General features: G+C 39.6%; 1 protein-coding gene across 16 annotated transcripts in view; it reads left to right on the plus strand.

The window, feature by feature from the left end:
* The window catches only part of LOC126356142 (bromodomain-containing protein 8), a 482,606-nt gene that overhangs the window by 126,109 nt on the left and 340,940 nt on the right, over window positions 1–15,557 (plus strand). For all 16 annotated transcript variants that reach the window (XM_050006870.1, XM_050006868.1, XM_050006864.1 and 13 more), the window contains 2 exons: window positions 935–1,098; window positions 5,608–5,703. In XM_050006870.1, the coding sequence (XP_049862827.1) occupies window positions 935–1,098; window positions 5,608–5,703 (260 nt within the window). The remainder of the gene's footprint in view (window positions 1–934; window positions 1,099–5,607; window positions 5,704–15,557) is intronic.

Below are 15,557 nucleotides of genomic sequence, written 5' to 3' on the forward strand. Positions count from 1 at the left end.
CATTCTGGCTCCCAATGAGACAGTTGTGACCAACTGACCCCTGTGTTGTCCCCAGCCAGTAGGGTCACTGAGATGCAGTGTGGAGGGGCATGGGGTCACTACACCACTCTCTTGGCCATTGCCAGATTAGCAGACTTAGTGTTGTTACTGCTTCGTCAAGTAGCTTCTTAGGTAATAATAATAATAATAATAACAATAATAATAATAACAATAATAATAGAGTAACCAGCACACAGCAGAATCCTTCAGAAGAATGATATAATGGCTACATTTTGCAGTCAACACAAGATTATACTACTATTGACCTACAACGGAAGGGCTGCACCATCTCCACACTGTGGGCATATATGTAGTGATGTGTCATGGTGACAACTGAAAGAACATGAGCATGAATACCACACACATTTAATACGAAAGGTAAAATCTGTGGTAGCAGGGCAACGATAGAATGCGACCAGCTTATGGATTATAAGAAACTGAGAGGAAGAAATGTTTATAGAAGGAAAGTTTGTGAAGTAGTTGATGACTCATTGAATAATGAGTACAGTTTCAATAGGAACAGTCATTGAATAGTTTGGAGAGGAATGTGATGCAGCCTAATGACTGGGAAGATTTTATCATCAAAGAAAAGGACTGCGAAAGTCTGCAAAGTTACCATTCTTGCTATACTTTGTTTTGTTTGTTTTTGTATTAGTTTTCTCCAGGGGAGAACATTGTCTTAAAGGCCAACAATGTTTTCAATTTTGTTTATATACCTGTTGACCAATCAGTGCAACTATATGGCAAGTGAAATACCCTTACTCCATCAGTTATTTTTATTACTATAAGCAACAACTATTGATACTGGCTTTGATGGCAATGAGAGTGGATAGTGTACAATTGGATGGTTATTGATGTCACAATCTTCAGTATTCATGTTTTGTTTATATTTCAGATGATAAACTACGCCATTTACAGCGTGACCCATCTGCACTACCACCAGCAGCAAAAAATAATGAGAGTTTGAAGATTGTTTTGGTTGAACCAAAGAGTGAACCTGTTGAACATATTCCTATACAGCCAAAAGAAGAACCTGTGGAGGAGGAATTGATTGAAGAGGTTTGCTCATTTATATCTATTATTGTTTATTCCCTTAAGTACGTAATGCTGATAAAGACGCCATTTTACAATTTGAATTTAAGAAATTATTGTTATAGAAGAAAAATAATTGATGGACAGCTACAAACTGAAGTCAGACTTTTGTGTAGTAATTAGTTTTATACCAATCCATGTTCATTAACGAATGTTGATAGTTTATTAAAAAATTGTTACATTCCTCATTTAAATTGTGTGTACTGGTCGTTTTTTTCTATTTACCTACTAATAAAATTTCAGTAAATACAGTATTTACTAAACATTCATCAGACTTAATGGGAACTACTGGGCTCATTCTCAAAGATTTGCATTCAGTTTCTGTCCACAATACACATTGTTGTTGACAGAAACTAGGTTTTGTATTGCATGTTCTCACAATCTCCAGAATTTTTGGTGACTGTAGTCCAGTTAGTAACACTTGTTAGTGTTCATAATAAGGTAGAAACACTTCAGAAACATTCATTATTGTTTATAAAATAAAATATAATTAATTGTCTTTATACCACTTGACTCTTGCAGTTCCTTTTACATTTTTCCAAATAATTTATTTTTCTTTATTGTAGACAGAATGTATGTAAAGAACTGCTACTGACAATCTAGTGAGATCTCACTGACTCATATATGAGTAAAAAATAGGAAATATTCGCTTGTTGGGTGCAGGGTGCTTGGACTCTGACATTAATTAATGTTCGTGCTATTACTTTAAATTAAGATCATCTTGAAGGCAGGCTGCTAATCAAAATATTAAGTGAATCTGATCATGAATTTAGACAACATTGTCTATGGAGTGCAGCGACTTGGTGCAATATTTAGGTTACAATCAAAGTTGAGATTGCAATAATATTCATTTATTCACCAGTTTCTGCTTATGTTAAAAGCCATCTTCAGGATTTTTGGTCCCTTACGGCTGGTGCTGGTGGCTCATTGGTTTTCTTGTGGTGCCACAATTGTGCACTGTCCCCCAAGAACCTGGCTCTCACAGATGCCGTGGCGATGGATACAAATAATCAGTCGGTGATTCTACGGCATAACCTGCCTCCTTTGTCATTACATCTCTTTCCCAATTCCAGAAAGCGTCATCCTCCAGTAGAACTGCGGTAGTTTTTTCCTCCCACCTGGCTGAGTTATGTCAACTTTTAAGCATTACACCTGCATTTTACATTGTCCTTCAGGAAACGTGGTTTCCTGCAATGCGGACCTCTGCCCTCTGCAGCGAGGACAATGCAGGAAACATTTACCTCTCTCCGGATGGTGATGCATTGCCCCCATGTATTGGCTGCACTCATTTCACAATTCCCCCCACTTTTTCTACTTCTAGGTGATTTTAACACACACAACCCTTTGTGGGGTGGAACCAAGGTTACTGGCTGTGGCAAAGATGTTGAGGACCTACTGAATCAACTCAACATTTGCCTCCTAAAAACAGGTGCCCCACACATTGTCACACATCCAGCCAGTGATCTCTTGGTTTGCAGTCCTGGCCTTCTCCCATCTATCCACTGGAGAGCACATGACAACATGTATCCTAGTGACCACTTTCCATTCCTCCTGCACTACCCCAGCATCCCTCATTTCGCTGCTTGCCCAGGTAGGCTCTTCCCAAGGCTGACTGACACACTCACATCTTCTACCACCATTGAATCTCTGTTGCGTGCCACCATCAGTGAGGTGATTCACACCATCACTAACACGATTATTGCCACAGCTGAGTTGGCAATCCCTTTTTCCTCCAGTTGCCCCCCCCCCCCCCCCCCCCCCCTGTCCCGCAGAAGTTGGTGCCTTGGTGGTCGCTTGAAATCACTGTGGCAGTTAGAGACCATAGGAGAGCTCGCCTTTGTCATAAGGGTCACCTGTACCTGGAGAACCTCATTTCTCTTTCTTCTCAGGGAGTTCCAGGGCTCAGAAATAGTCTACACCAATGGATCAATTGTCGATGGTCTTGTTGGCTTCGCTAACACTCACATTAGACATACTGAACAGCACTTCTTGCCGGACGAATGCAGTGGTGTCATTACAGTGTTGGTAGCCATTTATCACGCCCGTAAGCATATCCACTCCTGTGCTGGCGAGTTCTTTGTCATCTGTAGTGACTCTTTGAGCAACCTGCAAGCTCTTGACAAGTGCTTCCCTCGACATCCTTTGGTAATGACCATCCACGAGTCTCTTCATGCATTGGAGAACAGTGGACATTCAGTTACTGTCATTTGGACACCATGACATGTCAAGATACTGGACAGTGAACTTGCTGACTGCCTGACCAAACAGGCTACCAATAAAACATATCTGGAGATTTGCTGGCCGGAGACTGATTTGTGATCGTTTTTCTGCTGGAAATTTTTTCACGATCTGGGATACTGAATGGTGCACCCTCAGTACACAAAAATAAACTCCGTGTTATCAAGGAGACAAGAAATGTGTGGTGGTCATCCATGCGAGCCACTCACAAGGAATCATTGTCCTTTGCTGCCTCCGCATTGGCCATACGTGGCTAACACATGCTCACCTTCTCCATCGTGAGGACCCATCTCGGTGTCACTGTGACTCCCCTGTGGCTGTCGCCCACATCTTGTTGGACTGCCCAATTTTAGCCACTCTGTGGCTAAGCCTATGGTGTTGGCCGACAATGCCTCAACAGCAGTTTAATGTTTTATTCGTGAGGGGGGGGGGGTTATCGTACCATCTAAGGGTGGGCGCCTGGCCTTCTCTCGGAGGCCTCCACCCTCCCTCCGATCTCACTCTCTGTCATCCTTTCTGTGCTTTTTGTTTGCCTTGTTGTTCGTCTTTGCCCAATGTATGTTCATCTTGCTGTGTCTTTTCGGACTGGACATTTTCATGTGTTGCAGAGTGGCTGGCTCATCTTCTCTTGTTCTTGTGGTCAGCCAGCCCAGACCATCTGCTCCAAGGTTTTAATACCTTCCTCTACCTTTCCTTGTTGTGTGCGACCCCCCCCCCCCTCCCCCCCCCCCCCTTCTTTGTTCCTTTCTTTCGGTGTGGTTCCCTATTTCTTTTACCTGTTTTTACCTAGCTAAATTAAATTTGGATCTTGTTTTACCTTGAGCCTTGTTTGTGTGAGGAAGAAGGGACTGATGACCCTGTAGTTTGGTCCCTTTATATCCCAAACAAACCAACCAACCATGGCACAGGATATCCTGGATGCTCTCCTGTCTTGTAAAGGTAGGAAAAGTAATTAATTTCCTACTGGGTTGCAGGGCGCATAGGGATCTGGACAAATAAGCTCATGGATGCAGCTACCAATGAGATTTGTTCACTTCATTGCTGCTCGTTGTTCTGCCCCTCTGCAGGCTGTTACTACATACATGACCAGGAACGTGTGTAGGTGGGAGGCTGACAGTGCATAGCCAGCTGCAGTCAGTGCAACCTTTATTGTGACTATGGCTTTGCTCCTTCTGGAGAACTTGGCCCATTATCATAATGCATATTCCGTCAGTGGTTTTGCTACAAGTCTGGTGTTTTCTTCAGGTAGCTTCATGCAAATGATGCATAACATCCAGGCAGTTGTCTTCCTTATTGACCTTACGACCATCACTCATGATACACTGTCCCATTGTAATAGAAGAAAACGGTGAGAACTACCTTCACACGTGATCCAGCTTGTTGAATTTCTTTTGGTCTTGGTTCTTCAGGCAGTTTCCATTGGGATGGCTGGGCATTGGTTTCAATGTCGTACCCAAGTATCCATATTTCATCATGTGTTATGGAGCTTCTTTAGAAATACTGGATCATTGTCAACTTCATTCAGCAATTCCTGAACAATGTGTGCACATCATTATTTTTGGTTAATTTGGAACAATCTTTGCAACTACATGTTCCGTGCTGGAAAAAAGGGAAATTTTTTTTAAAAAAATTGTTGTTATGAGCCAGGGGATATGCTGACATCATCAGCAATCACTCTGATTATGATTCGGCAAGTTTTCAGGACCATTTTCTTTACTACCTCCACTTGTCATCAGTAATTGATTTGCTAGGGTGTCCTGGGTAGTCCTCATTTTCAACGCCTCTTGACTCTCTTTGAAATATTTATACCACTCGGATACTCTGTCTTACTCATAGTAGATAAGCCACAGTCAACATTTCGAATGCAGTGCTGCACTTGACTCAACCCCCTCCCCCCATCAAAATTTAATGCAGATTCTTTGATCCATCTTTTTTGAACATAAAAATTTGTCGAGCACTCGAAAATATATATAACCTTTTCAACTGTCATCAATAAACTAAATATTCAAAATGGGTGAAAATGCAAACATACATCGAGAACATGTGTACCGACAAGATTTAAAAAATCCGGAAAGTAGTGTGTATAAGCCCCACAAAACTGAAAAACTCCATTACTCATATAGTAATATCTGTGACAGTTATACACTATTCATATTTTTACTTGCTGTAATTCTGCATTTATCTTTGTTTCTGCTGTCAATTGAAATATACACTGCATGGTAGATCTTGTTTTTACAGATGATTGTGAGTGATGAGCCTGTTCTTGATACAGAAGTCATTCCAGAAGTGCCTGAAACTATAGCAAATGATGTACCTGAAACAACAATTGTCACAGTAAGTACAGTGTGGTTGTAGGGCTAGAAATACAATTGTAGCTTCTTCTTTCAAGTACTGAAATAACTAAGTAAATTGAATGAAATTAGGAAACCATCAAAACTGCATAGAAGTTTGTTTTTATTTTAATGTGATAGGTTTTGGACTTAAGTCCCTTATCAAACCATCCACATAATTTCGTACCATAACACTATAACGTGTGTACACTGGCCACATTGCTGGTATGAGTTTGTAAGTGCAGGCGACTATTTGCATACAAGAGTCCAGTACTGGATGCAGCACTGGACTGTTGCATTCAAATGGCAACTTGCACTTAGCCACTCATACAAGCAATGTGGCCAATGTACACACCTTGTGGTGTTATGGTAGGACTTATCTGCTTGCTGTGATATGGACTAAAGCCAAAAACTAGTTGCCATTTAAACAAAAACAAATTCCTATGCAATTTTGATTTTGTGATTCCATTAAATCGTAACTTGTGGTCTATTGCCATCCAGCATGCTGACAGTGAGTAAATAAATTAGTCTAATAGTATGGAAATTACATACTCATCTGCAGACCTTGAAATATGCTCAACTCACATTTTCTGTATTACATCTGATGTTTGAGCTATACTCTGCAACTTTTTCATTTACTTACACAAATTTTGCTTGTTCTGTTCATAATAACTTCATCAAGAGGAACTGAAAGTGGGGAAAAAATATGTTGGCTTGTTGAACACATCAGGTTTTCCATAATTTTCTTGAATAAATTTTACAAAAATACTAGATAATCAGTAGGAGAAGTAAAGGATACCACTAATCATGAAGTTGGGTTGAACAATTAAAAGGCACATGAAAGAAGTGTGCAATAATTGCTAATCTCTTCAGCAGTACCCTCGGTTGGATCTATCATACTAACTGAAACCATTCTTACACACACACACACACACACACACACACACACACACACACACACACACACAATTTATTTAGCTACAAAATCATGTTCATGATATGGGATACATCTCATAACTATTGTTCAAGAAGCATTTACCTTTTTGTTGCAGTAGTTTCCTTTTTTAATGTGAGTGCAGCAAAAGGGATAGTATGTCTGTAGCACAGCTATAGGCGCCCACATGGCACCGTCCTGTGCCATCCTGTTCAGTGGTTGTTAGCGGAAACCTCACTAGCTTTCCAAAACCCCTAGTCTGCTTCAGATTCATTGATAATATCTTCATAATGTGGACTTGCAACCAAGACACCTTATCCTCATTCCTTCAAAACCTCAATACCTGCTGTCCACTTCACCTGGTCCTCCGCAGACCAGTGTAAAACCTTCCTGACATTGACATCCTCCTCTCTGATGGCTCCATCCATACCTCTGTCCATATGAAATCCACCAACAGTACCTGGGTTTTAACAGCTGGCATTCCTTCCATGCCAAAAAACCCCACCCATGGAGCCTGGCCACCCGATGACGGCATACCTGCAGTAACAAAAACTCCCTTGCCTAGTACGTTGAGGGTCTCATCGAGGCCTTCACAGAGAGGCACCACCCCAAGACCTAGCTCCTAAACAGATTTCAGAATTCCGGTAATTTTCCATTTTTTTAGTGTTCAGTTAAATTTTTGTGATTTTGACGGATAAGAACCAATACTCAAACAAAGGATATTACTTTATCCCGCTTCTGCAGACTAATACTGCAGCAACAAAACATGAACAAGAGGAAAAAAAAAAGAAAATAAAACTTAAGTTGCAGAAGAAATACGCCATATACAACAATAAAACACAGTGCTCATACAAGCATTTGCCAACTGCAAAGTGTGCCAAAGGCTTTGGGAAGATTATGCAATGCTTCCTAACAACAAATTGTCTCTGATGAGTGTAACATCACAATTGTTTACTTCAGATTTGTTTGACCAGTTCGGGTGGGCTCTTGTGCATGTGCAGTTGAGTTGTGTATGAGAAGTACCTTCTGCTGCTTTTGGCTACAGACATGTGGTTGGGGGCCACTATCTAATATTGCCCCAGTTCGGGAATATCGGAGATCCTGGGCTGATCCACGGAACAGTCTGAGTTGTAGTGGGGAGTCTCCATGTGACGCGTATTTACGTTTAGTGATTTTGCTGTTTCCTCTTCATTTATTGCTCTTACGTTAAATGAAAACAAAACAGATATCTATGGCTGTGAGCTATCAAATGAATTACAATACGTTCGCATAATTACAGAAGGCTAAAATATGTTATTAGTTTCAGGTTTTATCTCCACCTTTCGGACAGTCAAGCACTGATGCCTTGCAGAACAATGAATTTATTTTTGTTGGTTTGCTACAGAAATTTGGCTTTTATTAATCTTTTCTGCTGGGGCAGTCAATTTATTTGGAACAAAGTATTTAATTCCATGCTATGGGCTAGTTTCCACTGTTCGTTGCATTTCAAAAGTGCATGTTTTCATCTTCTAGCTCATATGGCATTATGCTATAATAAATAGCCAAACATGAGGTAATACAGTACCAGTACTCCAGAAAATTTACATCCGAATCTGGACATACGAATGTGCACTTTAAGCAGAATTATGCATTGTAGTATAGTTTACGAAACTCCGATGTTCTTGGAGTATCCTCTGATGTCGTGTTTCTTTTATGACATAGTGTAAGATCTTTTAATGCTTTACACTTACGAACATACGGGCTTCCTGCATCATCGTAGCTGCGCAAGTGTGGTGACGCCTGTTTCTGGCGCTTTCTGGCAACTACTGGAACGATTGTATTTCTAACAGGTCACGGGAAAATATTGCGAATGTTTGTTTGAAAAGTGTTACTTTCAAAGTAAATTTTCTTTTATGCAAGATGAATTATGTGTGAGAATGTACGATGAATTTCTTAAATCACAGAGCGTTTGACTCTCATTTAAAATTGAAGTCTTTGAAGACTTACATCTAGAAAAATTTCGAGCTCAGCAGATCAGACATTTATTATTTTACTGACACATTTGTGTTGTGTACCCTAAAGTGTAACACGTGCAAAAAAAATCAACATAATATGTGAAAGTTTAGCTTCTCTTGCAGCTTATTAATTTTAGAGACCAATATTGCATGTGAAAGCTTTGCTTTTCTTGTAGTAACGCTGTGTATTTTAATTTAAACCATTAACTTTTCCTATTTGTATGTTCGCACTACTTAACAGTGAAATTGCTATTGGCTGACTACATTACATGTCCTTCGCTAGAAGATCTGCTGTCATCGGCTGGTGAGGTCACGTAACGAGCTATGACTGGCTACAAAAGCGCATTGCAATCCTGATTTCAACCCTTTGGAAAGTAACATGCAGCGTTTGGTGGAATTTAAATTTACACTTTCGTAATACAAAAATATGCAGTGTACATGTTGCTGCCCATCAAAGATCTTTCCATAACATTTTTTTTAAACTGAGTTTGGTTTTTTAAAGATTTTTTGTTTCTTGTCCGCGCGTACGCACTGTTGTACGACACTCCAGCCCTTCGTACTTTTTGTTTGAACTCAGTTTTCTCCATTTTCAATCACAGTCAATGACCATTACTGAGAGCTATTGATAGTGTATTATACACTTTACATTGTTGAAATTCTTTATATGATTCTTGGAATAATCCAGAGGTGCAATAGAAATGTTCCATTTTGTTTCATGGAAATTTACTGGACTTTATGAAACCACCATCATAAAGCTAAAGTGACAACACTGTCCTATCTTTCAGAACTATTTTGTGCAAAATTCATAGCATTTTCCCATAAGTTTAGTAAACAACAGATATACATAAGACATTTTATTCATCAATAATATATTCTTCTTCACTATTTACTTCAGTTTGCCAATGCTGGGGTAACTCTTTGATTCCACAACTGTAGAAATTGCATGGCTTTGAGACAACAAACTCATGGAACCATGTTTGGAGTGAATTTTCAACAAGAAAGGAAATTTCTTGTAGGTTGTTTGAGAGAGAGCAAAAAAAGATGAATGTCTGAGGGTGCAAGATCTGGTGAATAAGATGGGTGTGGAATGACTTCCCAACTCAGCTCCTCTATAATGGTTTCTGTCTGTCAAGCAGAAACAAGAGGGCATTATCTTGGAGTAGCTTCTCTTAACGAAATCTTCCTAGTTGTTGTTCTTGGATTTTGTCTCAAGACATCTCGGTTGTTGTTGGTAAATGTCAGCAGTGATGGTTACATGTTGGGGAAGGAATTCTTAATACACCACTCTGTCGCTGTTCCACCAAATGTGTAACATTATCTTTTCTGAATGCATGCAGGTCTTTGTATGAGGAGTTGCTGCTTTGTTTGACCTTAAACTATTCCTTTCTTTTCCTTAGGTTAGCATAAAAACACCATTCCTCGTCATCAGTGACAATACGTGATAGTAATGGTAGGGGTTGTTCACAATCCAATTGATGACCAGAAAGCTGAGATGCTTGTGAATTTGGCTTACAGCATGCGGTACCTGAGTTTAGAGCCTTCCGCAATGCATGCAAGTGTTGCATGATGTGGAATAATTACAGTTAATCAGATTTGCCAGTTCTTGAGTAGACTGATGAAAGCATAGTGGATGAATGCATTTAGACTATCTTCATGAAACCCCTAAATTTAGAGTCTTTAATGTCGAAACAATCCTTCTCGAAAGCATTTTCTTGCTGTGCTCTGTCCAGTAACATTATCCCCATACACAGCCCTAATTTTCGTGGCTGCCTCCAAAGCTGCCACCCCTCTTTTGAACTTAAACAGAAGAATATGTTGCAAATGTGCACTCCATTTTCCAGTGTCTACAGCTCCACTCGGTATCTCCAAATGATAAAATGAAAGTACGTAAACACAAATAGCAAAATAAAAAATGACAATTGATAAATAAACCTATATCAACTGGAATACCAACATTATAAACAAAAACTCTATGAAATTATGCACCAATGTAATGTTAGTTCCATTTTCGGGGAGGAGAGAGAGGCTTGTTGCAAGGACAGGGCACAGAGACCCCAGAGTGAGAGGGACCCGCATGGATGAAAGAGTATTCAGAAAATAGACCATAAAATTGAAACGAGTTAGTTACTGAATGTATTGTTAGTAATGCTGAAAAGAAGATGAAGACTGCAAAGAAGTGGGACAAACTCTCAAAATGCAGAAAAATATAGCTGTTTAAGGAATTAATGGGCAATGTGCAAGTAAATATTATAGCATAATGTATAGAAAAAGATAAGTTTTTCATTGGAAGTGGGTAACCAAATGATGAAAGTGGACTGGTCTATCCACATCCTTCCTATGTGTGTTAAAACAGTGAGGAAAGCATTTTGAATAACCATTATGGTGAATATCTGTCTATGTAGTTGAGTGGTTGGCATGTCTGACTCTTATACAGGGGACCTGTGTTCAATACCCAGCAGTACTTTACAAGGGATTTTTTTCTTGTTGGAAGGACTGGATGAAAGGGCACTCAGTCATATGATGCCATTTGAGTATTTAAGTGATTGAGAAGTAGCAGCTCCAAGGCTGGGAAACTGGAAGTGGCTGGGAGAGTGATGTACCAACTCTATGCACCTCCGTACCGCATTCGAATAATGACATTGGCAGAGAATCATCACACACTAGGCAGCTAGTACTTAACACTTCGGAACCAGACACTTAGAAGAACATTGGGCCTAGGAAACTGGCCATCTATGTCGCTATTTAAAGCATTACTGGCACACATGTAGTTCATGTATCTATAAGAATAATATGTACTAAAAAAAGACCAATCTCCATGATATATTTTTCATATTTGCTTTATTTCATTGATAGATTAAAAATTTTAAATAATGAAAGAAAGTATTATCATCGTTCCAAGAAGAAAGTGTGAGGTGAGTTGTTCAGCAATTTCTTCCTCTTTAGATTCCAAAATTTCTTGCTCGCTTAATGAACATGCCATATTTGTAGCAGAACTACAGCGAACTGCGAAACCTAACAAGTACAGACATGAAATTACGTCAGTGTGATCGTATCTGACGAGCCATTTGTGAAAGCAGCTGTTATGTTAGCCAGTGTTTCTTTTGAAATAGGTTAAGAAACGGACAACAGCAGGCAGAACCAGTCAGGGGACAGGTAGTGAGATGTATGTACATTATTCTTATGTGAAATGAGTTAAATTTCCAGAGAAAATCATGGCCCAACCTGTTTTTGAGTGCAGTCTTTTTACCACAAAGTTATGGCCCAAGTTATGCTTGGGCTTGGTCTCTGAAGGGGTAATGGCCCATCAGAACCAGTATGTGGAGCTGACATATTGCAGTAAATTAAAACATAACAAATTATTAGGAAATATTAGGTTTCTGAATGTTAAAATTGCAAATAAAGCTTATTCAAAGTTAGAAATGTAATAGAGTTTTTGTGTCCGACATTAAAAATCACATCTACATCTGCATGGTTACTCTGCAACTCACACTTAAGTGCCTGGCAGAGGGTTCATCGAACCATTTTCATACTACTTCTCTACCATTCCACTCTTGAATGGCGCGTGGGGAAAAAGGAACATCTAAATCTTTCCATTCGAGCTCTGATATCTCTTATTTTGTTGTGATGATCATTTCTCACTATGTAGGTGGGTGTCAACAAAATATTTACGCATTCAGAAGAGAAAGTTGGCGATTGAAATTTCGTAAATAGATCTCGCCGCAAAGATAACCACCTTTGTTTCAGTGACTGCCGCCCCAACTCGCGTATCATATCAGTGACACACTCACCCTATTACGCGATAACACGAAACAAGCTGCCCTTCTTTGCACTTTTCGATTTCCTCCATCAATCATACCTGGTAAGGGTCCCATACAATGCAGCAACATTCCAGCAGAGGAAAGACAAGTGTAATGTAGGCAGTCTCTTTAGTGGGTTTGTCGCATCTTCTAAGTGTTCTGCCAACAAAGCACAGTCTTTGTTTCGCCTTCCCCACAATATTATCTATGTGGTCTTTCCTATTTAAGTTGCTCGTAATTGTAATTCCTAGATATTTAATCAAATTGACAGCCCTTAGGTTTGTGCAATTTATCATATACCCAAAATTTATCGGATTTCTTTTAGTACCTATGTGGATGACCTCGCACTTTTCTTTGTTTAGTGCCAATTGCCACTTTTCTCACCATACAGAAATTCTCTCTAGATCATTTTGTGATTGAATTGATTTTACTAGACGATAAATTACAGTGTCATCTGCAAACAATCTAAAGGGGCTGCTCAGATTGTCATCTAGATCATTTATGTAAATCAGGAACAGCAGAGGGCCTATGACACTACCTTGCAGAACACCATATATTACTTCTGTCCTACTCGATGATTTACCATCTATCACTACGAACTGTGACCTCTCTGAGAGGAAATCATGAATCCAGTCACAAAGTTAAGATGGTACTCCATATGCACGCAATTTGATTATTAGTCGCTTGTGAGAAACTGTATCAAAAGCTTTCTGGAAATCTAGGAATATGGAATCTTTCTGAGATCCCTTGTAGAGAGCACTCATTACTTCATGGGAATAAAGCAGGATTTTTATAACACATTTTGAGAAATACTATCCTTGTAAGTTGAATTTTCGCAATAAATGATTGTGTAACTCATTTGTAAGAAGAATGTAATAATTTCAATTACAAAGAAGGCAAATGGAATAGTACCACACTATCAGTTTAATAAGTCATGCCTGAAAAAAATTACATGAATTATTTTCAGAAGAAAGGGAAAACTGGTAGAAGCCAGGGGAAAGATCAGCGGTGTCTCTGGCGAAATATAGGAACATGTAAGGCAATACTGCCACTATGTTTTATTGTAAAAGATAAGTTAAAGAAAGGCAAACCTACATTTCTATATTTGGAGAAAAATTTTGACAGTGTTGACTGAAATACCCTCTTTAAAATTCTGAAGGTAGCAGGGAGAAAAAACAGAAAGTGAAAAGCATATTTACAGCTTATGCAGTAACTTTGCTTCAGTTATAACAGTCGAGGGGCACAAAAGGGAAACAGTGATTTAGAGGGGAGGGAGACATGGTTGTAGCCTGTCGCCATTAGTTTTCAATCTCGACCATGAGTTAGTAATAAAGAAAACTGAGGAGAATTTGGGCAGTGGATTAAAGTTCAGAGAGAAGAAATAAAAACTTTGAGGTTTGCCGATGACAGTGTAATTCTGTCAGGGACGCCAAAGGACTTGAAATAGCAGTTGAATGGAATAGGTAGTGTCTTGAAAGGAAGATGACCATCAACAAAAGTGAAACAAACATAATGGACTGTAACTGATAAAGAGGAATTGGAGTAGGGAATGAGACACTGTTTGGACAGCAAAACTACTGATGGTTGAAGTAGAGAGGATATAAAATGCAGAATGGCAATGCCACAAGAAGCATTTCTGAGGAAGGGAAATTTATTAACATCAGAGTTTGAGTTAGTCTTGATCTGGCACACAGCTTTAATGTGCCATGAAGTTTCACTAATTTAATTGTTGGTAAGTCTTTTCCAAAGTTGTTCGTCTGGAATATAGACTTGTACAGAAGTGAAATATAGGTGATACACAGTTCAGAGAAGAATAGAGCAAGAGCTTTTGAAATGTGTTGCCACAGAAGAATGTCGAAGGTTGGATGCGTTGATAGAATAACTTATCAGGTGTTTCTGAACCAAATGGGAAAATGGAAGAAATTAATGCTTCAACTTAACTAAAAGAAGGGGTAGGGCACATCCTGAGGCATGAAGAAATCACCAATTTGATAATGGTGGGTGTGTGTATGGGGGGGGGGGGGGGGGGGGGAATTGTAGTGGGAGATCGTGGGATGAATACAGTAAGCTTACTCAAATGGGTGTAGGTTGAGGTTGCAGTAGTTATTGAGAGATGATAAGCCTTTCCCGGGATAGGGCAGAATGGAGAACTGCACTAAACCAGTCTTACACTGAAGATCACAACAGCAGCATAACTCATTAGTCAGTAGAAATATGGAGAACAAAGAATAAACTGCATAATTACAATTGTCATCTATCTGTAATTCCAAATTCTTAACACTTTCTGTTTCTTTCTTGGTTGTGTTTAACTATTTTTATAGTTGTTCAGTTACCTTAGAATTTCTGAATTTTTTTAAGGGTCAGAAAGGCAAATTGTCATAAGCACTTATGTCATAACCATAGAACACTAATATGAGAAAAAATTTAAAAGCCACTACATATTAAGCCCAATCCATGGAAGGAAAGAGAGCTAAGAACAAAGACTTCCTCTTGGAAAAAAGTCCACAAAAGATGCTATAGAGATAGCAGGTGTCCCAAACTAAACATCAAATGTCGTTCACCATATTGCTATGACTGATAAAAAGTAAAAAACGGTCAGTAACCTGTGCATCATTCGTTAAAACTGCCGATAACTTGGACAGCAAACATACACTACAAGGGAAGTGGTTAAAGAAAGTGCATTTGGTCAGGAAACAGTGAACCATCACAGATTGACTACAGTGAGCACACCACCTAACAAATGCCAATAGTTAAATCGACAGAGCCCAATATACAACATAGTTAAAATGATTCCCTCATGGCACAAGGGCTCAGAGGAGGTTGGCCAAGCTCCAGGGAGAGTTTTAATTCCCCAAAGCTTCTTCTCAGGAAGAGAAGACCAGTAGTGATGCCAAAATGACACCACCTGCTGACAGACGGGAATTGGAGATCATCGGAAGGAATGGAAGAACTAGCAGGCCAAGGTAGGGGGACTGCAGCCTTGACAGCAGAGTCAGCAACCTCATTTTCCGTCAGATTGGTGTGACCAGGAGCCCACGTGCACAGCGGGTCCCTCAAGAGCAAGCAAGTGGAAGCTTTCTTGGACCCTTTGCACTAAGGCGTGGACTGTGTACAGCACACAGAGGCTCTGAAG

This window comes from Schistocerca gregaria, chromosome 3 (genome assembly GCF_023897955.1).
Source record: "Schistocerca gregaria isolate iqSchGreg1 chromosome 3, iqSchGreg1.2, whole genome shotgun sequence".
Lineage (NCBI taxonomy): Eukaryota > Metazoa > Arthropoda > Insecta > Orthoptera > Acrididae > Schistocerca > Schistocerca gregaria.